This window comes from Podarcis bocagei, assembly GCF_964188305.1.
Source record: "Podarcis bocagei genome assembly, chromosome: 17".
Lineage (NCBI taxonomy): Eukaryota > Metazoa > Chordata > Lepidosauria > Squamata > Lacertidae > Podarcis > Podarcis bocagei.
In genome coordinates this window covers 36,621,797-36,648,915 of record NC_138143.1, presented here as the reverse complement: position 1 = coordinate 36,648,915, position 27,119 = coordinate 36,621,797, and the positions used below count along the sequence as shown (strand labels likewise).

At 46.3% G+C, this 27,119-nt stretch overlaps 1 protein-coding gene across 1 annotated transcript in view; it reads left to right on the top strand.

Annotated features, from left to right (window-relative positions):
• SHB (SH2 domain containing adaptor protein B) overlaps positions 1-27,119 on the top strand; it is a 166,201-nt gene that overhangs the window by 80,949 nt on the left and 58,133 nt on the right. The window contains exon 3 of the mRNA XM_081176684.1: positions 18,972-19,187. Coding sequence (XP_081032810.1) covers positions 18,972-19,187 — 216 coding nt within the window. The remainder of the gene's footprint in view (positions 1-18,971; positions 19,188-27,119) is intronic.

Sequence of the window (27,119 nt, the reverse complement as noted above, 5' to 3'; positions counted from 1 at the left end):
TACAGCTTCTGGGTCATGTGGCCAGCATGACTAAGCCGCTTCTGGCGAACCAGAGCAGCGCACGGAAACGCCGTTTACCTTCCTGCCGGAGTGGTACCTATTTATCTACTTGCACTTTGATGTGCTTTCGAACTGCTAGGTTGGCAGGAGCAGGGACCGAGCAACGGGAGCTCACCCTGTCACGGAGATTCGAACCGCCGACCTTCTGATCAGCAAATCCTAGGCTCTGTGGTTTAACCTACAGCGCCACCCGCATCCCGAGATGGAATAGCGAGTGATAAATAAAAGGATTGGAAGCTTAAAGATATTATTGTTGAATGCTGGACTTGTCTAACCCTGCCAAGCTTCCAAAATGAAGTAATAAGTAGCTTGTATGTAATGTATACATTATGTGCTCAGAAATAGTTTTTTGGTCTGTGCATTCTCTTTAATTAATATTAACCCAGCTCTTTAGACATGTGATATGTATTGTACTTTGAACCCCTCTACGCTGTTCACTCATTGTGTGCTTGGGCCAGTACCAAGTGGTTACATGGGGTTACTCTTTTTTTAATCCTTAGAGATGGTTTCCTCCCTGAAGACTGTAGGAAATACTGTCACATAATTTCCACTGCAAACCAGCTTTCCTTTATGTTCCGCAGGAGAAGGTGAGCCAAGTTCTCCAGCTAAGGAAATGAACAAAATACCCCAGTCTTTTGTACAGGGAAGTGACTCTTATCTAAGTAATCCAGCAGGAATATTTTCTGCCTCCTCAAAAGGCCCTTTGAGAGTGCATCCGCTAAGAACATTATCACAAATCGAGCTTTGTTATACTCTTGTGGTATGCTGTGTCCTAGCTGGTGTGATCCACCAAGCTTGCTCTTGGTGAATTGATTTGTGTGGTTGGACACTCCTGCAGAGGAACCAGGCATCACTGACTACGTAGACATAACACTGGCTCCTCCATGGAGGCTGAAAGATTCAGAGCCATCCATGGCTCACATGCTTTCTGCTCTTCTTGAGAGGAGACTTCCCCCTTGCTGCTTTAACTCTGCTTTTAGGATCCTTCCACACTGGTGTTTTAACTGGGGTAAGACGTAGCTAGGATTCCTATCTGGAAAACCAGTCTGAAACTGCATTTCAAATTTTTGTTAGTCTGAAGGATTTGCTGAACCAATAAATTGAAGTGGAATACAAAAAAGGGAGGTATGAGGAGGTCCGGGAAATAAGTTAAAAGAAAATAAGTAAAAGAAAAAATGTATGTTTTTAACTGTTTTTATTTTGTATATTTCTTTTTTCTTTTTCATTTTTACTGTTTTATTTCAAAAAATTTTAATAAATATTTTATTTAAAAAAAACAAATTTTTGTCAGTCTGAACCGTGGTTTTTACATACCCTTCAACATTTCTCCGATGAAAACAGGGACATCCTATTCAATAATAACAATAGCAACAACAATAAGAATAAGAATAAGAATAAGAATAATTTATTATTTATACCCCACCCATCTGATTGGGTTTCCCCAGCCACTCTGGGCGGCTTCCACAAAGACCAAAAATACACTAATATGTCATACATTAAAAACTTCCCTGAACAGGGCTGTCTTAAGATGTCTTCTGAATGTCAGGTAGTTGTTTATCTCTTTGACATCTGATGGAAGGGCGTTCCACAGGGCGGGCGCCACTACCGAGAAGGCCCTCTGCCTGGTTCCCTGTAGCTTTGCTTCTCGCAATGAGGGAACCGCCAGAAGGCCCTCGGTGCTGGACCTCAGCGTCCGGGCAGAATGATGGGGGTGGATGGGGTATTTATACCCCACCCATCTGACTGGGTTGCCCCAGCCACTCTGGACAGCTTCCAAGATATAGAAAAACATAAAAAGACATAAAACATTAAAAAAAAAAAAAACAACCTTCCGTATACAGGGCTATATTCTAAAGGTTGTATTTATCTCTTTGGCTCGGGGGATCACATAACTCCATACCCTCAAACATTTCCCCAGTGAAAATAGGGGTGTCCTAAGAAAAAGTGGGACTAGGATCAAATCAGAAACTGGGACAGATTCTGTAAATACAGGACTGTCCCTGGAAAATTGGGATTGGCCAGTATTTCTTAACTGTGATTAAAGTAGGAGAGAGGGAGGAACTGAGTTGGTGGGGGGGACTACATGATCCTACAGCTCCCAGTCTCTTAATCTCATAGAATCATAGAATCATAGAGTTGGAAGAGACCACAAGGGCCATCGAGTCCAACCCCCTGCCAAGCAGGAAACACCATCAGAGCACTCCTGACATATGGTTGTCAAGCCTCTGCTTAAAGACCTCCAAAGTTGGAGACTCCACCACACTCCTTGGCAGCAAATTCCACTGTCGAACAGCTCTTACTGTCAGGAAGTTCTTCCGAATGTTTAGGTGGAATCTTCTTTCTTGTAGTTTGGATCCATTGCTCCGTGTCCGCTTCTCTGGAGCAGCAGAAAACAACCTTTCTCCCTCCTCTATATGACATCCTTTTATATATTTGAACATGGCTATCATATCACCCCTTAACCTCCTCTTCTCCAGGCTAAACATGCCCAGCTCCCTTAGCCGTTCCTCATAAGGCATCGTTTCCAGGCCTTTGACCATTTTGGTTGTCCTCCTCTGGACACGTTCCAGTTTGTCAGTGTCCTTCTTGAACTGTGGTGCCCAGAACTGGACACAGTACTCCAGGTGAGGTCTGACCAGAGCAGAATACAGTGGCACTATTACTTCCCTTGTGGCACTATTACTTCCCTTGAAGTAATAGTTACTTCTATTACTTCAAGGGAAGTAATAGAATCTATTACTTCTCACATAAGAGAGAGCCAGAATTGCATCTGTACTTGCTTTTGGTAGCCAGGAGTTAATTTTAAAGGAGTGGGGAGCAGTATGTAAAGAGGAATCTTCCTGTTTGATGGGCTGAACCTTCATGCAATATTTGCTTGTTGCACCAGATGATCTGCTACCCTAAATAGGAGGTTACAGAGCTCATGCCTGTTCTGGCAACCCTTTACATGAAATGTGGATTTTAGCAAGGGAAATCTACTCTGCAGATAATTAAATATGCTTTCGGGACAGGAAAGGCTCAGAAATTGCTAATAAAGCCAGTGATATGGTTGATGTGATCCCTGGAAGTGAAAATGAGTCCCTAGGCTGTGGTGTATGTGCGTACGGTAGGGCTACAGCAAATTGCATAATATGCCAGGATAGAGCAAATAGACACCAAAAAGCATTTTGAGGGGGAAAGGCCATTGCTCAGTGGTACAACCTGTGGTCCACAGATCAGCAGCAGCCCAGGAGCTTCAACCAGGTAGTCGGCAGCGTGTTTGTAAAAAAATGCAATTAAAAATCTAGCACAGTGCATTGCAATTGCCGCAGCAGGCAGAAACAGTAGTCCACCCAGACCATGTAGTCCATGGGTGGAAGGAAGTTTGGAAGCGCTGCTGTAGATACCGTATTTTTTGCCCTATAGGACGCACTTTTCCCCCTCCAAAAATGAAGGGGAAATGTGTGTGCGTCCTATGGGGCGAATGCAGGCTTTCGCTGAAGCCTGGAGAGCGAGAGGTCCTTTCGCTCTCCAGGCTTCAGGAAGCTATCCGCAAGCCTTGCAAGCCCGGCGGGAGTTCCCGCCGGGCTCCCTAGGCTTGCGGATAGCAGCCTGCATCCCGAAGCCTGGGGTGCACGGAGCAGCGCGCCCCGGGCTTTGGGCAGATATCCACAAGCCTGGGGAGACCGGCGGGAGTTCCCACCAGGCTCCCTAGGCTTGCTGATAGCAGCCTGTTCTGGGAGCTGGGGTCGGGGGAAGCTCGGGCTTCCCCCACCCCAGCCCCGCGCCTGGGGGGGAAATATTTTTTTTTCTTTATTCCCCCCCCCAAAAAAAAAACTAGGTGTGCCCTATGGGCTGATGCGCCCTATATGGCGAAAAATACGGTGCGGTAATTCTGAGCTCTAGGCTGAGACCAGTGATCTGATTTAGGTGTAAGGTAGCTCCCTGTATTCCTGTTCGTTTGTCAGAAAACATAACCTGAGTTGACGCCGATCTGTGTGTTAAAATGCTTGAATCCATCTTTGTGTGTGTAGCATGCTTTAGGCCAGGGACTTTAAGCATAACCATTTGCAGAACAAACCTCTGGTGCAGAAGGGAAATCTCAGGCAACTGGGGAAAGTCATGGCAGGGAAGTAAGAAGAACACAACAGGAATCTGTTGCCAGTGGGCTTCAGTCAGACTTCTGTCAACCTTCCCTTGCCAGCTGTTGCTGGCTTCTGTAATGCTATGACTAATTCTTCAACAGCAGTTCTCTTTGAGAACTGTAGCTTTTCCCTCAAGGAAAGCTTCTCTTACATCCTTGAGATGCAACATTGGAGTCCAGAATAACCTGCAGCCCCTCTTAATGAAATAACTCTCTTCCTTTTTTTAAAAAAATGATAATAATTACCGTCTGGCTTGGTTCATCTGTGAACAGAGTTTCCCAAGCTTAGGCACATTTTTTCTGAATTTAATAATAATAATAGTAGTAGTAGTAGTAGTAGTAGTAGTAGTTACATTTTAGTCTTTTACACACACACACACACACACACACACACACACACACAGCTTACATTTAGAATACAACAGAGTAAGAATTGCATACCCATAATGATGCCCCCATTCCCTTTGTGTGGAATAGTGGGTATCAGTACATAACACTTTGTGTCTCTGTGAACCATTGTTCTGTGTCTGCGGCAATCACAAAAATGTTTAAAAGTACCTTTAAAAAACAACAACCCAGAGTCCTTTTTGTTGGAGGTAATTCAGAGGAAAATTCCCAGGTGTCAAAAAAGACTATTTATGTATGCTACTACTGTGGCCCGACTTTTGTTAGCCCAATAATGGAAAATGAACAAGGTGCCAACTAAAGAAGAATGGCAACTTAAACTGATGGAATACACGCAGCTTGCAGATTTAACATATAGAATAAGAGAACAAGAAGGATGTATATTTAAAGAAGGCTGGAAAATGTTTATTGAATATATGGGTGAAAATCGTGTTTGTTTAAAAATGCTGGTAGCATTAAGATAAATTCAGCAGTGTAAATAAGTTTTGATGGATGTAACAACGGATTACTGAATGGCTTAGTTCATGTAAAATATGCAGGGATGCATGGTATGCAAAATGAACCATGGAAAGAGAAGAAGGGAAGTCATTGATTTAAGGTTGTTTAAATGAATATTTTGAAATGTAAATTAGAAAATTTAATTTAAAAAAATTTAAAAAGAAAAGCGGCAATCACAGATCAGTGCCTCATTCAGAGAAGCAACGGACAGCCTCTTCAGAGGGCAGATCATTCTGCTGAGTCTCTACATCAGGAGTGATGGGATGATCCAGTCATCCGCATGGCAGAGATGTGGTAGAGCGAAAAGTGAGTGGGAGAAGGCAAGGTTCGGAGCACTAAAACACATTGACACCAAGCAGGTGCCACCTCGGTTGGTGGGTGTGTGGGGCTCTTAGGAGTTTGAAATTAATGAATGCCTCACAGCAAACTAGTGCACACCAGCACACAGTCTGAAAAGCATTGCTGCTGCCTGCCCTCCTTAGCTGCTTACTGGTTTAATTAATACTCTGGGTACAAAATGGTGTAGTGGTTAAGAGTGGTGGACTCGTAATCTGGTGAACCGGGTTCGCGTCCCCGCTCCTCCACATGCAGCTGCTGGGTGACCTTGGGCCAGTCACACTTCTCTGAAGTCTCTCAGCCCCACTCACCTCACAGAGTGTTTGTTGTGGGGGAGGAAGGGAAAGGAGAATGTTAGCCGCTTTGAGACTCCTTAAAGGGAGTGAAAGGCGGGATATCAAATCCAAACTCTTCTTCTTCTTCTTCTTCTTCCACAAACATCTGCAAGCATCAGAGCATCGATTGGTTAGTTGGGTCTCTGTCTCTTGTTGCTGGGGGGGGGGGAGTTTGTTAGGAAGACTTTTTGAAAAGGTAAATTGAACGGGTAACATGAAAGACACAGGGATATCTTTATCGTGTTGTGAGCCAAATAATTTTGTGGTGGAGCAATGGGTGGGGGAGAAGGATATACATCAGGACCTGCTCTCCCCATGGGTCCTGCCACCTGAGGCGGTCGCCTCACCTTGCCTCATGGATAGGCAAGGTGTCACGAGTGGTCGACCTGCAACGACAAAGTAAATAAGCTGCAGTCTAGCACATGTTGAGAATGGCCAGAAGTTGCTCTTCTTCCAGACACTAGGGTATCCCAAACCGGGGGGGGGGGGTCACCTGGTATAGCCATCGTGCTAGCCCCACCCCCAACGTTCTCCCATATCTGTGACGGACTTCCATTCATCCACATGTGGAAAAATGGTTGTCTCCCAAGTACAAGAAACCCCCAGCACTTGGATCTGACATTACAACAGGCCAGATTTGCCCACTGTCTGGGAAACTGGCCAGTCCAGTTTCTACCATCAGGAATTAGCTATAGGTGTATTTGGGAGTTCTGTAGGTGTGAGAATAGCCTATGAATAGCCAGATCTCTGGGGTTGGCAGCTAATGCGTTTATGAGGAATGACGCACGAGAGACACCTTATCCCTCAAAGGGTCTCAGCAATATACAGTCACACGAACCCCTCTTCACAGCCACAAAACATCATAAAGTAGCCACTGTTCACAAATGCATGTTAAAGTACAATGCCTATAGCTGCTGTTGCGCCCCCCCCCTTGCTATATTGTAGCCCTTTAAAAACTGGCAAGCATAAATAGCAGTCGGTTGTGCTCCAGCTAGAAATTGATTTCATTGGCGAGCTGTTCAGAAACTTCTGCTGCACAGAAGCTTTAATTTCCAGCATGTTATCAGCACTGTCAGATCAGGTTAAACAAAAGCTCGGTTAACATGGATTTTCTAAAACCAAACAAAAAAATAGAGAAGGTTGACTGAATCGTCACAATAAGAGAGCAGGTAGCAAGCAGTAAGGCTCCAGGTTTGAATCTGCGGACAAAATGTGCGAATCCATTTGTCTTCTTTATTGCCGATCTATTTGGGTCAGCACTCCTTGGAGTTTGACACAGGGTTGAATCAGGCCAGATTTGTCATGGCACAGTTGATTAGCCTGCTGGTTAATGTATGTCTGTATTTAATTACCCTATATCAGTGAGGCATGCAAACCTTCCCACGCACTCAGTTCTGCGCTGGGTGCTTGCTTGCGTGCCTGCATGGCTGTCAAAGAGGCTGCAGGGTTTTTTTCTTTTACACACACACAGCTGTGAAGAGCCAGTCTTTGGGAGAGGCGGAGAGGGGGGCACTTACTGTTTACTAGCAAAATGACTACTGTTATCACGGGGCAGAATGTACGCAGAGGAAGAGAGCTTCGTAAAACAGATTGGAGTGAATCTTCGGACACTTCCAGGCAGGGCTGGGAGATGCCTGTAACCCTGCAAAGTCAGTGTAGGTAGTTCACATCTAGATCAGGGGTCAGCAAACTTTTTCAGCAGGGGGCTGGTCCACCGTCCCTCAGACCATGTGGTGGGCCGGACTATATTTTGAAAAAAAATAAATATGAATGAATTCCTATGCCCCACAAATAACCCAGAGATGCATTTTGAATAAAAGGACGCAGTCTACTCATGTAAAAACACCAGGCAGGCCCACAAATAACTCAGAGGTGCATTTTAAATAATAGGACACTTTCTACTCATGTAAAAACATGCTGATTCCTGGACCATCCGTGGGCCAGATTGAGAAGGTGATTTGGCCGCATCTGGCCCCTGGACCTTAGTTTACCTAGATCTAGATGGACCAACAGCTGGGGGGGGTAGCAGATTTTGGCGTTGCACAGGGCACTGCTGAAATTTGAGGTGCCAAGGTCCGCCACTGGCCCATGGCATTTGGGCACCTGAGATGAACCACAAAATGGGAGCTGGGAATGGGGCTTAAATCCATTCCTGGACCATGGCAAATCCTGGCCATTGCAAAATCAAGATGCCTCCTATTTGGAGTCAACCGATCAATCATTTTATTTGTATGCCGCCTTTCCAAAGTTAAAACTATGCTCAAGGTGGCTTGCAACGTATAAAAAACCCCACATAGCTACAAACATAAAAGTAGTTATAAATAATAAAATTTCAAAAAGTATACAACCAAACTGAACAATTTCCACATAAATCCAAAATAAAGATACAAAAAAATTCGTATCAACAGCAACAGTACCCCCTCCAACAAAAACCCCTCAACAGTCCCTCAACAAGACGAATAAATAAGCTGTTAGCATGCATATTTGAAAGCACCTGAAAATGTGCATTCCATACAAAACAACCTGGGTTCTGTTTCTTGGTCATGCCACGGTAGAGAGGAATATTTGGAACCAGGATATATTCATTATAGGGCACTTTGCAAAGAAACGCAAGTCAGTAAGACAGGTTCCTGTCCTAGAGATATTTCAGCCTATGTATTGTCAGTGGGAAGGCCGCAGCTACAAATCAAGGAATGGCAACTGATTCATAGCTGTCAACCGTCCCTTATTTGGCGGGAAAGTCCCTTATTCCAGCGCCATGTCCTGCTGCTGTCCCTTATTGATGATGTCCCTTAAATTTCCTGGGTTTCAAAGGAAGCAGCTCCTCTCCCTCCCTCCCTGCCGGCCAGGGAGGAGGGAGGCTCCAACTGTGTTGCTTCGCTATGTTGCTCACCCAATAAGGAGTCTAAGAACGACTGGGGGTGGAGCTTGCATGCCTTGTGCCGATCAAATCGGCCTCATTGCCTGGGGACTCGCCTTTGCTCAGCGCTTCCCAGCGGAGAGGTGATGGTGGTTTTCCTTGCTGCATCCCCTTTGCCGGGTTGCTGCGCTGTGGGAACCACCGCTTGAGGCTTCGTTTGGCTGCCGGTTGACTAAAATCCCTTATTTTGGCTGCTGATCCCTTATTTTCAAATCTGTAAGTTGACAGCTATGAACTGATTGCTGGAAGAAATGGAAGGCGCAAAAGTAGCAGGCACAGGATCAACACGAGCAAATATGAGGCATTGTGATAATAACTGTCACATAACAGTTGCTTTCTGGTCCCTTTCATTAGGACCATAACTATAGTATACTCACATTGCTGGGCAACCCTCCCCGACTTCATACAAATCCAGGATTGTGAAGAGCACTACAGTTCCTTCAATGGGGGCTGCATGATGACAGTCTTACATTTTTAGTTTATAGGAAGAAATCTGAGAGTGCTGAGACAGACTCTTCATGGCTGTCTCTGTAGAATTTCTGCAGTTCAAAGCTCCCCCAGCCCTTGTGAAGTAGATCACTTTTATGGTGCAGGAAACATTTGCAGATGCAATATATATATATATGCATGGGTGTCTCTGTGTTTTGTGGAACAGCCCTCCCAACGCCGGTTGGCAGAGATGGGGCCATGAGAGAGGCTGAGTATACTCCATGTCAGTTCCCAGCTGTCGTCTGGGCCCTCCGCCAGTTACCAAGCTTGGTTACGACAAATTTAAGCAAGCAAAGGGTGATCAAAGGTGATCTATTTCTCAAGAGAGCCCAGTCCCCGGTGACTCAGAAGTCTGGGCAAACTGCCAGAGTTACAGCTCCCAGAGGGCCCCTTCCCATTTCCTCCAAAGCACAGGTATTCTACCCAGAGGACTTTTTGGGGAGTTGGCACAGCGAGGAGGCACCAACCCTCTAAGCCACATTCTAACAGCTGTTCAGTCGCTTCTGGGTCCTGGAGCAACTGCATAACCTTTCATCTCTGTCCCTTAATCCTCAGGGGGACTTTAAGGCCTGTGGAGCAGAGCTGAACTGAATCCAGCATTTTGAAATGCCAACACGTATCTCAGTAGTTTGTACTGTGGCATCTAACTCTACAGCCTAGCTTGGTCAAGTGGGGTGGAAGAGTCCAGTTACCTCCCGTCTTCTGAATTAACCTTTCCTTCCTGCATCGTTTTGGTTGCCTTGAGAGAGAATGCATTTCAGTTCAGCATCAAATGCCACTGGATGTATTTCCAGCTAATAATACTACTACTACTACTACTACTAATAATAATAATAATAATAATAATGGTTTCCCTAGCCACTCTAGGCGGCTTCCAACAAATATTAAAATACAATAGTCTATTAAACATTAAAAGCTTCCCTAAACAGGGCTGCCTTCAGATGTCTTCTAAAAGTCTGGTAGTTGTTTTTCTCTTTGACATCTGGTGGGAGGGCGTTCCACAGGGCGGGTGCCACTACCAAGAAGGCCCTCTGCCTGGTTCCCTGTAACTTGGCTTCTCGCAGTGAGGGAACCGCCAGAAGGCCCTTGGCGCTGGACCTCAGTGTCCGGGCAGAACGATGGGGCTGGAGACACTCCTTCAAGTATACTGCAAATCTTTGTTCCCACCTCACTACCCTCTGTGTGGCAGATGGTTTGTCATGAATGCAGTGGACTCTACTCCTTCACTCCTTCTCTTTAGTAAGCTGGGGCAGCTAACCTGGCTTAGCATTGCATCCATACTGGAGATCATGGTTTGTTTCACCCCAGGCAAACCAGTCTGTTCAGCCATGGTTTGTTCTTGACTTACCCGCCGTGGTTTTGAATGAAAACGGACCACATTTTCTAAGTTGCATTCAATGTTAAGTATGAGGACCTCAGTTTGTTGCTCCCATAGGCTAAAGGGAACGAGTGAAATGAATCAAATCCCAGCACTATGGTTTTCTATGAGGACTGAGCAATCCAAGCTGCAAGTTACACTGACACATATATAGGTAATGGGAGTCTACTGGCCATGGGTAGAAGCTGATCCCATGGAAGGGATTGGAAATAGAGGGGCTAGCAGGTAAAGTGGGTGCCTTTCCACGTCCCATTTTTACTTGCTCCCCAGAAAGTGGAATTTCCACCTTTAAAAGGCTCATCATGCTCTACCTTCAAACCTCTCTATCTGTCACATGTATAAGCTCTGGTTTTCCCAGTAGTGATGTATGGAAGTGAGAGCTGGACCATAAAGAAAGCTGATCGCTGAAGAATGGATGCTTTTGAATTCTGGTGCTGGAGGAGACTCTTGAGAGTCCCATGGACCTCAAGAAGATCAAACCTATCCATTCTTAAGGAAATCAGCCCTGAGTGCTCACTGGAAGGACAGATCCTGAAGCTGAGGCTCCAATACTTTGGCCACCTCATGAGAAGAGAAGACTCCCTGGAAAAGACCCTGATGTTGGGAAAGATGGAGGGCACAAGGAGAAGGGGGCAACAGAGGATAAGATGGTTGGACAGTGTTTTCGAAGCTACCAACATGAGTTTGACCAAACTGCGGGAGGCAGTGGAAGACAGGAGTGCCTGGCGTGGTCTGGTCCATGGGGTCACGAAGAGTCGGACACGACTAAACGACTAAACAACAACAACATCTGTCACATGTAACTTAATTCTCAGAGTTTTAACAAGCAGATAGGGTTGTCCTGGCTATTCTTGAGGGTGAACCAACTTGGGTGTCCTGTTTTTCTCCCCCCCCCCCCCGGATTTCCCCCCTGGGATTTTTCTATTTTTTGGTGTGGACAGACAGTGTGCCAGAAGTTTCTCGTGCCAGATCTCCTAAGCTCCTTCTGAATTCTAGTACATATTGTTTCATATTCTTCATACTTAGGGCTTGGAAAAACAGGGATTAATCATGATAAGCTAAAACTGGCTCCTCTTTCCCCCAGTGCCTAACAAAAGATAGCTTCTTCAGTTTCTGGTTTAAATGAGTATGTTGAGTGTATTTTTAACAGCGAAAATTAAACCCAGCTTTTGAGAATCCTAGGATGGGTCGGCTCGGTTTAGTTTAAAGGCACTAGGGACTGTGTACTTACCCTCTTTCCTGGAGTTCCTTCCAGATTTCATATGAATTTTTTTTTTAATAAAAAAAAAACCAGACCCAAGAGTATTTACTCTGACGTTGTTGCAACTAGTTTCTGATAATTACAATTGCTATCAAGCTGCAGTTCTGTGCATACTAAATGGGGGATAAATCCCTTAAATTAACTGCGACTTTCTTCATAATAAGCTTGCAAAGAATTTCATTTTAGGAATACGTCCAGACCCTAGAACACGCATCTCATTAGCTGCTGTCATATCACAAATGAAACATGGTGGAATCTGACTTGGCATGTCATACATTAGGGTTCTACCAACAAAGACTAGTTATCTTAAAAGGTAAAGGGACCCCTGACCATTAGGTCCAGTCGTGACCGACTCTGGGGTTGCGGCGCTCACCTCACTTTATTGGCCGAGCGAGCCAGCGTACAGCTTCCGGGCCATGTGGCTAGCATGACTAAGCCGCTTCTGGCGAACCAGAGCAGCGCACGGAAACGCCATTTACCTTCCCGCCGGAGCGGTACCTATTTATCTACTTGCACTTTGACGTGCTTTCAAACTGCTAGGTTGGCAGGAGCAGGGACTGAGCAATGGGAGCTCACCCCATCAAGGGGATTCGAACCGCCGACCTTCTGATCATCAAGTCCTAGGCTCTGTGGTTTAACCCACAGCGCCACCCGTGTCCCTCACCAGCTATCTTACTTAACATTAAAACAATGTGAATTTCATACCATGGGAATCTGTGAAAATACATAAACATATACAGTGGTACCTCAGGTTAAGAACTTAATTTGTTCTGGATGTCCGTTCTTAACCTGAAACTGTTCTCAACCTGAAGCACCACTTTAGCTAATGGGGCCTCCTGCTGCCGCCGAGCCGCTGGAGCACGATTTCTGTTCTCATCCTGAAGCAAAGTTTGTAACGTAATCCGAGGTGATATTTCTGGGTTAGTGGAGTCTGTAACCTGAAGCGTCTGTAACCTGAAGCATCTGTAACCTGAGGTACCACTGTACTGGGCACAGACAGTCCATCGTTATAAAAAATCTAGCAGTGACAATTTGTGCCTTTTGAAGTTTTGTTTAACAGTAAGGTAAAGGGACCCCTGACCATTCGGTCCAGTCGTGACCGACTCTGGGGTTGTGGCGCTCATCTCGCTTTATTGGCTGAGGGAGCCAGCATACAGCTTCCAGGTCATGTGGCCAGCAGGACTAAGCCGCTTCTGGCGAACCAGAGCAGTGCACGGAAACGCAATTTACCTTCCCGCCGGAGCGGTACCTATTTATCTACTTGCACTTTGACGTGCTTTTGAACTGCTAGGTTGGCAGGAGCAGGTACGATCGTGGGGATTCGAACCGCCGACCTTCTGATGTGCAAGTCCTAGGCTCTGTGGTTTAACTCACAGCACCACCCATGTCCTTGTTTAACAGTAGGCCTGTGTAAAGTGCATTGCAATAGTACAATCTGGAAATCACAAGATCGTGAATGAGCATGGCCAGGCTCAATTTATCCAGGAAGGGGTGTGGTTGGCATGCCATCCAAACCCAGTAAAAAGGCATGCCAGTCACTGTCACCACCTGAGCCAGACCAGCTTCAAGTCTGTGGCTTCAAGGAGCATGCAGTCCCTATTTGTAGATCCAGGGCCTATTTGTAGATTATCCCCCAGCCAACAGAATCCTGGCTGAAATCCACAGTCATGCAATTTGCAGGATGCCCTTAGGAAAGATGTGTCTTGCTCAGTGGCGTAGCGTGGGTTGTCAGCACCCGGGGCAAGGCAAGTAATTTGCGCCCCCTAACCCGTGGATTTTAGCACTTGAGTGCGAGCGCGCCCCCCCAAGATGTTGCGCCCGGCCCCCCCCTGCACCCCCACGCTACACCGCTGCTTCAGGCCCCCCAATAAAACATTTGAGGGGGCCAGTCCCCCAGTTGATGGGCATTGCCAATGTGATCAACTATGCAGGGCGGGGTTTACTTGCCTCCCCCCCCCCAATATCATACTGTATTCACGTTGGCACCCCTGATGAACTCAGCGGGGCTTACTTCTGCCCCGTAAGCCTTTGCACCTCTGCGTCTCCTTTCCTCTCTATATGTAAGAGGGTGAAGGTCAGGCTGGCAGCGCAAATAAGGGCCCCGCTGCTGAAGGCCTCGCCCGCCACGACCTCCTGGTCCACGGGCAGGGCAAGAAAGTGCCTTTTCCTTGGGGGGGGGAGTCTTAAATTTCAAAGCATTATTATTATTATGAATATGTAATGTGCGTGGTTTCTCTACCTCCACCGACGACTCGCCACGTGCGGGCTCCCTTCACCTCCCCGTCCCCTCAAGGGAATGGAAAAACGACGTGAGGAAAAGCGACGCGGCGGGACAGCCAGCGAGGTTCTCCTCAGAGCCTTTTCCCGCCGCCCCCTCGCAAGACAGCCCTGAAGCCGAGCGCGGAGTGAGGGGCAGGGCCCGGCGGAGTCTCGCTGCCCCCCAACGCCTCTCGAGGCGGCATGAGGGGCGCCGCGTCAAGGGCGCCCGCGGGCGCAGCGGCGGCTCCTGTCAGGGCACGAGGCGGGCCCGACGCCTCTCCCCCACCCACCCCGTCCGCCCACCCATATCCCGCTCAGGAGGGGCCGGTGGGCTGGCAAGCGCCTCACAGCAGCAGCACCAGAGAGGGAGAGAAGTCTGCCTCCCGCCGCCGCCGCCTCTTCATCCCCAGCAGCAACTTCCCTGCCCGGCTCCCCGCCGCCGCCTCCTTCTCTCCCTGCTTTGCAGTAGCAGCCGCCGCCGCCGTCACCGCTCCTCCTCTCCTCCCGGGGACGATGCTCTGGCTCCTCAGCGGCAGCTCCCGAGCCGTGTCCCCGCGGCGCCTCCGCTCCCCCGGGCTCCCCTTGGCTCCCCTTCGCCGCCTAGCTCCTGCTGCACCACCTGGGGGCAGTGCCCATGGCCGGGGCTTCCTCCTTCTCGAGACATGGGGCTCTGCTATAGCCTGCGCCCGAGGCTCTTCGGCGACTCCGGAGGCGGCGAGCGCCCCCCCCAGATGTTGCGCCCGGTGCGGCTGGCACCCCTGGCACCCCCCACGCTACGCCACTGGTCTTGCTGCACAATTTCCTCCTAATGTTGTTGTAAGGGTAAAGTAAGATGAGTCGTCTGCTTGAGATTGCTGTCTTTGAGGAAAGGATGGGAATTGGGAGGAGAGGTGAAAGGCAGGGCAGCAAGGGACAAGCACTAAAATTAACAGTTCAATTATTTACATGTCTACGCAGAATAAAACCCCTCTGAGTTCAGTAGTGTTTATTCCCAAGTTAGTCGATATCAGATTGCAGCCTATACAGTGGTACCTCGGGTTAAGTACTTAATTCGTTCTGGAGGTCCATTCTTAACCTGAAACTGTTCTTGACCTGAGGTACCACTTTAGCTAATGGGGCCTCCCGCTGCCACCACACGATTTCTGTTCTCATCCTGAAGCAAAGTTCTTAACCCGAGGTACTATTTCTGGGTTAGCGGAGTCTGTAACCTGAAGCGTATGTAACCTGAAGTATATGTAACCCGAGTTACCACTGTGTATAATAAAAAGTGCTGGTCGGGGTTTATACTTTTCCATTTTAGCCCCTCTTACCTGTTAATAACATTTTATATGACACTGAAAATTAGATGCAGGCTGTACTGCCGCTGAACTTATATCAATAAGCATGATTTTACAACAAAAAGGCATTTTCTTCATTGGCATTAAGAGATCAAAGGATAATATTAATAATCACAAAACCAGGGCATTATAATGTAATCTTCAAAGAGAGCTTGAATGGTCTTTCTGAAGTCTTTTGTTCAGGACAGTCTTTCAATTGCTCTTCTCCCCACCCCCAGTCATTCTCACTCTTTCTCTCTCTCTTTTGCTCATATATATTATACTCCTCATGGCCTCGTAATCCCCAAAGCTAGGCTCCCAAGTAAGCAGAGTTAGCACACACAGTTTGATTCCTTGGTCGTTCCCAGCTGCATTTTAAAGCTTAAAGCAGTAGTAGCAATTACAGCTTTCATGATGGAAAATGCCCCAGTTCTGCCTCTTAAGTACAGCTGATACTTAGGTATTCTGATCCAGGGAGATCTGTCAGAATCCATCATGTTAGCGCTGTTCTTACAGCACAGTTTGTGAAGGGGGAAGTGTATTTTGATTTCACTTTCAGGGAAATCCTTTCCATGGACCACGGCTGAGTAAAATTGAAACTCAAAACAAATTAAAGGTGTTTTAATATCGGTACGCCTAGACAATGGCCTTACGGGAAACATAATGCTTAACCATAGTGCTTCTTTCACCCCTTTAATCATGGTTCAGCACTGCATGTAAATACCTAAACCGTGGTTAAGGGTTGGCTGCAAAACTGGAAGTGAGATCATGGCTTGAAGTAAGTTTGCATTAGCCATTACAGTCATATCTCATGTTACATTTGCTTCATGTTACGTTCTTTCAGGTTACGTCCCACAGCAACCTGGAAGTACCGGAAAGGGTTACTTCCGGGTTTGGCCGCTCGTGCATGCGCACAAGCACTAAATCACACTGCGCACCTGCGCAAATACGGCGCTTCAGGTTGCGCTCTTTTCATGTTGCGAATGGGCCTCCGGAACGGATCCCTTTCACAACCAGAGGTGTTGTTGTTGTTTAGGCATTTAGTCGTTTCCGACTCTTCGTGACCCCATGGACCACAGCACGCCAGGCACACCTGTCTTCCACTGCCTCCCGCAGTTTGGTCAAACTCATGCTGGTAGCTTCGAGAACACTGTCCAACCATCTCATCCTCTGTCATCCCCTTCTCCTTGTGCCCTCCATCTTTCCCAACATCAGGGTCTTTTCCAGGGAGTCTTCTCATTCTCATGAGGTGGCCAAATGTTGGAGCCTCAGCTTCATGATCTGTCCTTCCCATGAGCACTCAGGGCTGATTTCCTTCAGAATGGATAGGTTTGATCTTCTTGCAGTCCATGGGACTCTCAAGAGTCTCCTCCAGCACCATAATTCAAAAGCATCAATTCTTCGGCGATCAGCCTTCTTGATGGTCCAGCTCTCACTTCCATACATCACTACTGGGAAAACCATAGCTTTAACTATACGGACCTTTGTTGGCAAGGTGATGTCTCTGCTTTTTAAGATGCCGTCTAGGTTTGTCATTGCTTTTCTCCCAAGAAACAGGCGTCTTTTAATTTCGTGGCTGCTCTCACCATCTGCAGTGATCATGAAAGTAAAATCTCTCACTGCCTCCATTTCTTCCCCTTCTCTTTGCCAGGAGGTGATGGGACCAGTGGCCATGATCTTCCTGTTTTTGATGTTGAGCTTCAAACCATATTTTGCGCTCTCCTCTTTCACCCTCATTAAAAGGCTCTTTAATTCCTCCTCACTTTCTGCCATCAATGTTGTGTCATCTGCATATCTGAGGTTGTTGATATTTCTTCCAGCAATCTTAATTCTGGCTAGGGATTCATCCAGCCCAGCCTTGATCAAACCATGGTTTGGCACTGACCAAACCATGGTTACATACATTCCAACATGACACAGCCCAAATCGGGGACACCAACTTTTGGGTTTCCACTCCTGTGTGAGTCATGTGACCCCACATGAGATTGCAGCCCCCCCAAAAGCACTTTTATCAGACACAGTGCCAAAAATGCACATTTGGGGGCACCGCACAAGATCACACCCCCAAAAATTCTTTTTCAGGGCAGTGATCTCGTGCAGGCCCCCCCAAAAAAACCACATGTTTTTGGATGCCATGCTTTTTTAAAAAGAAGTGCAGCCCCAAATTACGTGAGATTGTGACTGCCATTTTGATTGCTGAACTCTCTCAAGAAAAATGAGATATCCTTTCTTCTGGGGTTACGGCAACTTCTCAAGGCCTTTATACCTTATGCCAAGCAGGTCCTGTTGGTGCCTCGCTAGACAAATCCTCTGGGAACAGGTTTGAGTTCAGGCAGTTTTACTGTTTGGATGTAAGAGGATCTTAATCAGGGTTAAGGCAAGAGACTAAGGTTGAGGGTAGCCACAGTTAGGTGTTACATTTGCATCAGTCTAGTTTCTTCTCTTTTTGTTGTTAGGTGTATTGTTCACAATTTCTCTCTAAAAGACAGAGAACCTCTACCTGCCCTGCCACTTCCCGATTCCATTGACAAACAATAAAAATAGCTTGTGATTTAAGGTAAATATTTGACAAGTCTTCCGTATTATGGATTTCTAAGGCAAGAGGCTGCAATTCATGCCTGAAGTTGCCCAAGCCACTTACAATTTGATTCAGGCCCTTAGGAATTTCAAGTATTTATTCAACCTCCAGTTCGTGAGCTTCCAGCATTCAACAAATCCTGTCTTAGCCAGCCCAATATTGACCATCTAAAGCTGATTTCATATGTGAATTTTAGAAACATGAAGCCGCATAATGATTAAGCGTGAATTGGTGGGAGAGTTGTATGAAAGCTTAAGATGAGCAGACTTTAGAAATGGTGTATTAAAGTTCTGCCCCAGATTTCATATAAGACGGTGTTGCTCACAGAGATTGTCGAGCCCCTGAGATGCCATAATACAGTGGTACCTCAGAAGTCGAATGGAATCCGTTCCGGAAGTCCGTTCGACTTCCAAAACGTCCGCAAACCAAGGTGCGGCTTCCGATTGGCTGCAGGAAACTCCTGCAACCAATCAGAAGCCATGGAAATCACATCAGGCATTCGGGTTCCAAAGAACGTTCTCAGACCAGAACATTCACTTCTGGGTTTGCAGCTTCCGGGAGCCAAAACGTTCAACTCCCAAGGTGTTCATGAACCAAGATGCAACTGTACATTAAATTGTGGGTCGTGGCTGTGTTGTGCCTCTTGAGCTGCAGACAAAACAGGCTTTCTCTAAATTCTTGCTTTAATTAGGATAACATTTCTTATCTTCGCTGCTATTTTGGTTGATTTATTTTGCCATCTGGCAAAATAGAGAGAGAGAGAAACTACTAAATGTTGCACGTGTTCTAGTAAACTGTTATTGAAATCATTGATCTGTTTCTTGTCTTTTTCTGCTCGAGAGGAAAAGTTAAATATGGAAACCTTTTAGCCGCTTCCTATTTCTGCACTCTGCCGTTTTGATGTTTGCATTCACCCGCCATCTAGTAGGGCTTCCCCACCCCCTGACCTCATGCCGCTTGCCTGCTGCCGTAAGCAAGCAAATTAACCCAATTATTTCTTTACCTCCCTATAGAATTCCAGAGGCAAGACAGTGTGAAGCCCCAGCAGAAAGACATCCAGCTGTACGACACACCTTACGAACCTGAAGGCAATGGCGTGGAGTCGGATTCTGAAAGCGTCGTGAGTCAGCGCTTGAGAGAGAGCAAGTTGCCACAGGACGACGACAGGCCTGCAGACGAATACGACCAGCCGTGGGAGTGGAACAAAGTCTCCATTCCAGCTTTAGCAGGTGAGGCCCTTTGGAGCGAATCGTTTCAGCTCTGCTTTTATGTCTTGCAAGAGACACCAAAGAGCATTTTAAAAAGGTAAAGGTAAAGGGACCCCTGACCATTAGGTCCAGTCGTGGCCGACTCTGGGGTTGCGGCACTCATCTCGCTTTATTGGCCAAGAGAGCCGCCGTACAGCTTCTGGGTCATGTGGCCAGCAGGACTAAGCCGCTTCTCGCGAACCAGAGCAGCACACGGAAATGCCGTTTACCTTCCCGCTGGAGCGGTACCTATTTATCTACTTGCACTTGACGTGCTTTCGAACTGCTAGGTTGGCAGGAGCTGGGACCGAGCAACGGGAGCTCACCCTGTCGCGGGGATTTGAACCGCCGACCTTCTGATCGGCAAGTCCTAGGCTCTGTGGTTTAACCCACAGCGCCACCCGCGTCCCTAAAAGAGCATTTTAGAACATGGCAAAGGAGCTTCAGTGGTTTTGAGCGCTGGACGTTTCTGACTGGACAGGCTGTTGTTTATTATCATTATCATTTGATTAAATTTGTATACAGTCAAATCCTTGGTTGTCAAACGCTCTGGAACTTGGATGTTTTGGCTCCCGAACGCCGTAAACCCAAGAGTCATTGTTCCGGTTTGCAAACGTTCTTTTGGAACCTGAACGTCTGATGGGGCTTCCACGGCTTCTGATTAGCTACGCAGCCAATCGGAAGCTGCGCCTTGGCTTCCAAATGAATGTAAGTGGAACCTCGGTTTTTGAACGTAATCTGTTCCAGAAGTCCGTTTGAGTTCCAAAACATTCGAAAACCGAAAGATAGGCCTCAGGTGATGATCGCAGGGTCTAGGTTGATTCATATTAAAGTTTGTTTGTTTATCGGCCCCCGCAGCACTGTGTTCAGAAATCCAAATGTGCTCACAGGCCTAGAAAGGCTGGCAACCCCTGGCCCAGGGCACCCCAACTTTAGCTGCCATAATCGAGGAATGTCAGCAGGAGGAGGTTGTAGCCTATAAAGTCTTGCTCCTTCTGGCCCATGTCCCTCTGTGGCCAAACAGGGCTTGAGTTGCTATGAAATGTCAAACCTTTTCTTTGGCAGCAAGCAAAACCCGACATCCAAAGCTCCAGTAACCATTGGGGCAGAGGTGAGGAGCAAACCATCTTCTCAAACCAGCCGTTCTTCCCTGGTTTGAGGCAGACCGAAATACAGGCAAGGTCTGTGGGTTCTGCTGTTACTCGAGGGCACTTGCCATTCTGAGAACGTGAATACAGGCTTGGAGCCTTCAGGAGATGTTACTCCATTTCCTTTCGCTGAAAATGAATGCTGTGCTTACTCATAACTGTGTAACCGGATGCTGGAATGATTCCTTATCGCTAATTGAATTCCTGGCACAAGTGGCTGCTATTGCAAAAGAAGAAAAGAGTGGGGGGGGGGTTTCCTTAGCCTATCTGTCTGTTCCTGTGTTGAGTTTAAATGTTTTACTTAAAGTGGGCTTGCAGTCAATGAGGAGAAACCTGTATGTTAGAAAATGTTCTTCTACATCCCACAATGTACCTTTTTTCCTGTGTGAGGCTATGGCTGGGAAGCAAATTTATGCCTCCCTCCCTTTTCCACTATTATGTTTATGCTTCATTAGTTTTCTACGTAATTGAAAAACCTAATTAACACACTTCTTACATCCGTTGTGTACAGAATAACAACCAGGTGTAGCTAACACCAAGAACCCTAGACAGGGGGTGGGAGATGATGCTCCTGGGAGTATTCCTATTCTCTTCCCTAAATTTTTAGGTTTGGGTTTGTTTTCTTTTACAAATTATCACTACTGTTTTTTAGGGAGTAGGCAGTGAAAACTCAATTTTTCAGACTAAACCTTTCAGTGTTTCAGCCAACGAAGGCAAATAGACTTGGACGCTTACCAAGCACTTGACAGGAGTTTTGTCTGTTCATTGTCAAGGCAGATCCACACCATATATTTAAAGCACAGTCAAATACATTTAGAAGCACACAACTCCTTCCTCCCCTCAAAGAATCCTGCGAACTGTAGTTTTCCCCTCACATATCTACAATTTCCAGTACCATTAACAAACTACAGTTCCTGTTATTATTTTAAGGGGGGCATGTGCTTTAAATGTGTGCTGAATGTGTTTTAAATGTATGGCATGGATCTGCCCTTGGCCACAGATACTTTGCTGCCTGAGGTGGAGCCCAGATGACACAGGCACGCACATGGGTGTGCACACAACCATCAGGGCCATAACTTAAAAACTCTTACTCCCATCACTCAAACACCAATCCTGCCTTTGTCTTTCCTTTCCCTGCCATGCCAACTGAAGTTGGTCACTTCGCCTGTTGCATTCCAGAGCCCACTCTGGTTTTTGTTTGTTTGTTTGTTTGCTATTGAAAAAAGATATTAACCAACTTTTTACTAATTGGAGAACTTTAAATTCAACCAGATTAGTTTATGTGTTGTCAGGGAACTGCTATCGGCTCAGGGGCGAGAGGGGAAAAGCCGGGTGGATTACAGAGAGTCCCCAAAGATCGTGGGAAGCAGCACCTCCTCAGCGGAGGAAGGAAGCCACGCCTCTAGTGGAGAGGAGATGCAGGGCTTGGGGGTGGCGAGACGGTGCCAGGACACCTTGCCTGGGCAAAGCGGGGAGGAGAGAGGTCCCCCATTACCCACGCCTTCCTTGCGCAGTAGGCTTCCGCGCAGAGAGGGGAGGCGTAGGCTGGGGGTCAAGAAACTACTCTGCTGGGGAAGGTTTAAGGACCGCCCACTCTCAGATTCTGCCAGTGAATGAGCAAGGCACGGAATAGAGGCGCTCTGCATTCTAACGGTTTTTATCACCAATAAGAAAACTTTAAAGCAGACTATTGAAGCATATTGCCTGATTGCTCTCAAGCAACCAACCAATATCTCTAACACATGTATTTTAGGTTTTTGCACCCACCCCAACATTTCTAATATACCCCAAATATACCCCCACCTAACAAACCAAATTTCAAGGCAAACCTGCTGTCAGATTTTAAGGGACCATCATCAAACATTCAAGCACCTGGAGTGAAGGAAGGGCCTGTAATTACTCCCCCCCCCATCTTGTTTTACACAAGGGAAGGGGAATTTATTTTGCTCAAGTGATGCTGGTTTTAGTCAAACTAAACCACCCTTTTTTGCAAGTGATGCTGCAACTTTGACGTTGCCTTCTTGGAGAGCAAACTGGATTGAGGTGTGGTTTGCATAATAGATGTGAACTGTTGCTAAAAGATTTTGACTGGAGAGTTTAATATAGTGCAATGCAAAGATTGAGACGGAAAAAATACACATCAGTTTAGGGGGAAATCTACATTAATCTGCCAACTGGACAAGCTCAGTCTGTGACATAAATTAATACAATGAGCTTGGCTTCTAACACACAATATAAAGGGTCTCATCCATGTGAAGACAATTTAAAAAACAAATCAGTAACTCCTAAATCCTCAACCAAAATATTCTACCAGAAAATTCTCTTTGGTGGTATGCATGTGAGGAGCAGAGGACATTGGGTGCTGAGTTGTCATCTGGCATATTGCTGAGCACGTAAGATGGCAGAAGGAAGCCTTCATCCTCTGCCCTTCATATTTGAATGTGGCATAGGGAGGAAGCGTTCTCATGCAAAAGCTACAGTTTATAGTTGCTCAATGCAGGCATTCCAAACCATGTTTCCTATGCATGAGGAAAGCCATGGTTCACAACTGCCACTCAGCAGTTGAGGATCAAGGTAAATGAGTCCCGATTCTACTTTGCTTTTTTTATTGCTTAGTCGTTTAGTCGTGTCTGACTCTTCGTGACCCCATGGACCAGAGCACGCCAGGCACTCCTGTCTTCCACTGCCTCCCGCAGTTTGGTCAAACTCATGCTGGTAGCTTTGAGAACACTGTCCAACCATCTCGTCCTCTGTCGTCCCCTTCTCCTTGTGCCCTCCATCTTTCCCAACATCAGGGTCTTTTCCAGGGAGTCTTTTCTTCTCATGAGGTGGCCAAAGTATTGGAGTCTCAGCTTCAGGATCTGTCCTTCCAGTGAGCACTCAGGGCTGATTTCCTTCAGAATGGAGAGGTTTGATCTTCTTGCAGTCCATGGGACTCTCAAGAGTCTCCTCCAGCACCAGAATTCAAAAGCATCCATTCTTCGGCGATCAGCCTTCTTTATGGTCCAGCTTTCACTTCCATGCATCACTACTGGGAAAACCATAGCTTTTACTATATGGACCTTTGTTGGCAAGGTGATGTCTCTACTTTTTAAGATGCTGTCTACTTTGCTATCTGATCTCAAATTATGGTTTATCAGTTCAAGCGCCACACATGCCATGGTTAAGCTTCCTGAACTATGCCTTGCTGTGATGTCTAAATTGGCGCACTAAGCATGTTTGCAGATCAGAGTAAGAGATGAGCCATGCACAAGCTGTTCATGCCCATATTGCTCTTCCTAGTTCATGCTAGGGAGAAGCAAACCACAATCCCTTGTTTAGGGTTGCATCCAAGCCAGAGATCGTGGTTTGTTCTGCTTCAAACAAACCACAATGATAAGCCAAGGTTTGTTATTGGTTTATAGTTACCAGATGTGCAAATGCAACCACACTGTTGAGGCAGAAAAAGTTTTAAGTTTCACATTTTGTGTCCAGCATGAAGAAGAAAAAATACACCATATGTAACTCCATGATACCCTTTACTTAAAGTGGATTAAAAAAATACCTTGGCTTAGAATAAACCTCTCTTATCATGCTAAATCCAGCTGGAACTTTTCTTTATTGCTGTGCAGTCTGCACTAGGCATTGGGCTTATTACTTGACACTCATTAATTGCTCTTAAAGCCAATTCCATATTTTAATGACTTAAGTAAATACCTTGAGTAGCTTGTACCCAGCTGGTAGTATGTATCTGAATAGACCTCTGTTTGGATTCTCTATACCTGGTTTGATCATGTATGATGAGCAAAACAACAGCTGCAGGAGAAGGTTGCTACTTGTTCTTTGGCGATCAGAAGGCTTTTATGATCTTGACTGTTTGCATTTGCTCCGTAGTAGGGTTATTTATTCTCATTAGACTGCTGGACAGAAGACTGTCACTACTTTTGTGCAAACAAATGAGGTGCCTTCCTCTTGCCAGCAAACTTTGAAAGTTATTTGGGAAGACAAGCCAGGCAGCTGAATGAATTATGGCATCCCTGTATGATGCCAGGAATTATGTACACACAGAAAACTTTGGCTGCTGCTGTTATTGTGATGAGTAGACACTTTTTATCTACCCAAATGGATGTTGGGCCTGGCTGTCTAGTAAAGGGAGATATGGTATTAAAATATTGCTGTATGTCAAGACAGCTAGCTACGGGAGGAGGACCATGTTAGCTATGATATCTAAATTATTATTTTTATCTGCAGAGGCAATGTAGCTCTAAAACTGGGGTAGCCAGTGTGGGGCTTTTCAGATGACATTGAACTAAAACTCCCATCATCTCAATGGTTAGCCATGCTTGCTGAGAGGTAATGGGAGTTGAGAATCCCACAATACCCAGAGAGTATCAGGACTAGAAATGTTGTTGCCTTCTTTAACCCAGAAATATCTGGTACCTAGATCTGCAAACTACACAGGTGCACCCTCCCTTGATTTTTTATTTAAATCATGAAACCCCCCCCAAAAAAATATCAGTCTCTTAAGGGTCAACCTGGATGCGATGACCGCAAGTTCAGGTGTGTGTTTAACCTGTTTAACCTTGACCTGTCACAGACACCCAGAAGTTGGGAGCTTATGGGGGGGGCTGAGAAGGGGAGTGTGGGCGATGAGTGCAGAATCCTTACCCCTTTGCAGCCCATCTAGCCAAATCTTTTTCTCTTAGCCCTCCATCTGTTTTGGACTACAACTCCCATCAGTCCCCACTTGCACGGCCAATGGTCAAGGATGATGGTTGCTGTAGTGCAGAACATCTGGAGGGCACTAAGTTGACTATCCCTGGATTAGAAGTTGAGGTTAGTTTCCCCAGCCCCAAGGCTTAAAGCTTATTTAAACTTCAAGAAGGTATCCAAGCAGCTCTAGCATATAAAATAAAAAAGCATGAACAGCAGCAGCAGGGAGTGACAAATTTCTAGATTCTAGATGCTTTCTAGATGTGGCTGGACTCCTGACTCGCAGCCAGCATGACCAGTGGTTAGGGATGATAGGAGTCTTAGTCTTGTGGCCCAAGGATGTCCTTTCTTTGCTATGCAGTCTACTGTTAGCCATACCAGCCATTCTTCAGCTAGAGTTCCACTCAGTACTTCATTTTGGCCATTCTCTTCCTCAGCCTCCTTCCTCCCTTGCTTGAGCTTACATACTTTTCCCCTGCTCCTCTCACTAGGCCTAGAAATGAATTCTTCAACTGCGAGGTGCAACGTTTATATGAATGTGGGGTATCTTTTAACCCCAGCTGTGAAACCCAGAGACTTCGTAGGGGTAGAGGAAGCAGATGAACCGCAGGCCTACTTTCAAACTCTCCACACAAGATCGAGCCATGTTTCCCTCCTCTTGGTAGAAACCAACCAGTCTCTGACAGACATTTCCCTGCAAGCCTTTCATCAGGCAAGGCCCTAAGAAATAGTAGGACAATCTTTTGAAATGGCAATTAGCCATCTCAGGCTTGTACAGTTCCTTGGGAGCAAGCCCCGTGGTTCTCTTTGGAGCTTCCATCAAAGTCAGCAAACATATGACCAGTCTGTCAGTCATGCTAAGCTTTCCCTAGTGACAACCATTCTTCCCAGCTTCATCAATAAGTCTTCAGATATTGAGGTTTCCATAGATTCCACTCACCATATTGAAATAACTTGGAGTGCAAATGTTAATTCTAAAATGCAAGATTTCTCTACCAAAAAACATCTCATTATCAGTATGGGGGAAAGCAGGTTTTTTCCCAGTGGGTATCTAAGAAAGCGCCGCTCCCTCTACCCATTGTGAAGTATTTCAGAATGTGTTCTCTGTTACAGATTTCATTATAGGAAGACTCCCTCTGCGTGTGTGCGTCTGTGTGTTTTTTAAAATCCTCATATGAGTTGTGTATTCATCAAAGTGGGCAACAGTTTTTTTCAAAGTCTACTGCTACGCCGTGGGCTGATTGCTATTCTTGTTCTGATGCATTGGAACTGCACAGTAAACATGTTTGAACTTCTTTGAAGTTATTAGTTTTGATTGTTTTCCAAATTCAGTGAATGCCTGAGCTGCTGCTGCTGCTTCCCACACAGGTGTGGTGATTATGTGCAATCTAGACATGTCCCCCCCCCACCCACCCCCGTTTTGTAGGCGGTATATGAAAAGCTAAAACAGTAGCTCAGTTGTCTGTCTGACACCGAAACAGCAATCTGAATATTTAGCGCATGATTCTTACCACAGCAAAACACCTCCAGCTGGAGGGCAAATTTGTGTGCTGAAAAACTGTGAATAACAAAATATACAGAATCTCTTGGCCTCACAGCTATGGGCTTGTTTGCGAAAGCTGGAGAATATATTCCCCAGAGTTCTAATAGCTTTCAATAAATAAAGCCAAGAGTACCCAACCTATGGCTTGGGTACCAGAAGTGGCACAGGCCATGGGGACATGTTGCCATGGGGACAGGAGCAGTAGAACCCATGGGCTTGGCTATAGGGCACGGTCAGGCTTGCATCCTTGTGCACCTCTCTGTGCTGCACCTTTTGCCTCGTCTCCCTCTTAATAGGTGTCAGGCATGGAGAGTCCTCCTCTACCTTCACAGATAAGGATTAACAAGCAGTTGATAGATTTATAGTCCTTTTATTATAGCATCAAGGGACGCGGGTGGCATGTGGGTTAAACCACAGAGCCTAGGATTTGCCGATCAGAAGGTCGGCGGTTCGAATCCCTGTGACGGGGTGAGCTCCCATTGCTCGGTCCCTGCTCCTGCCAACCTAGCAGTTCAAAAGCTCGTCAAAGTG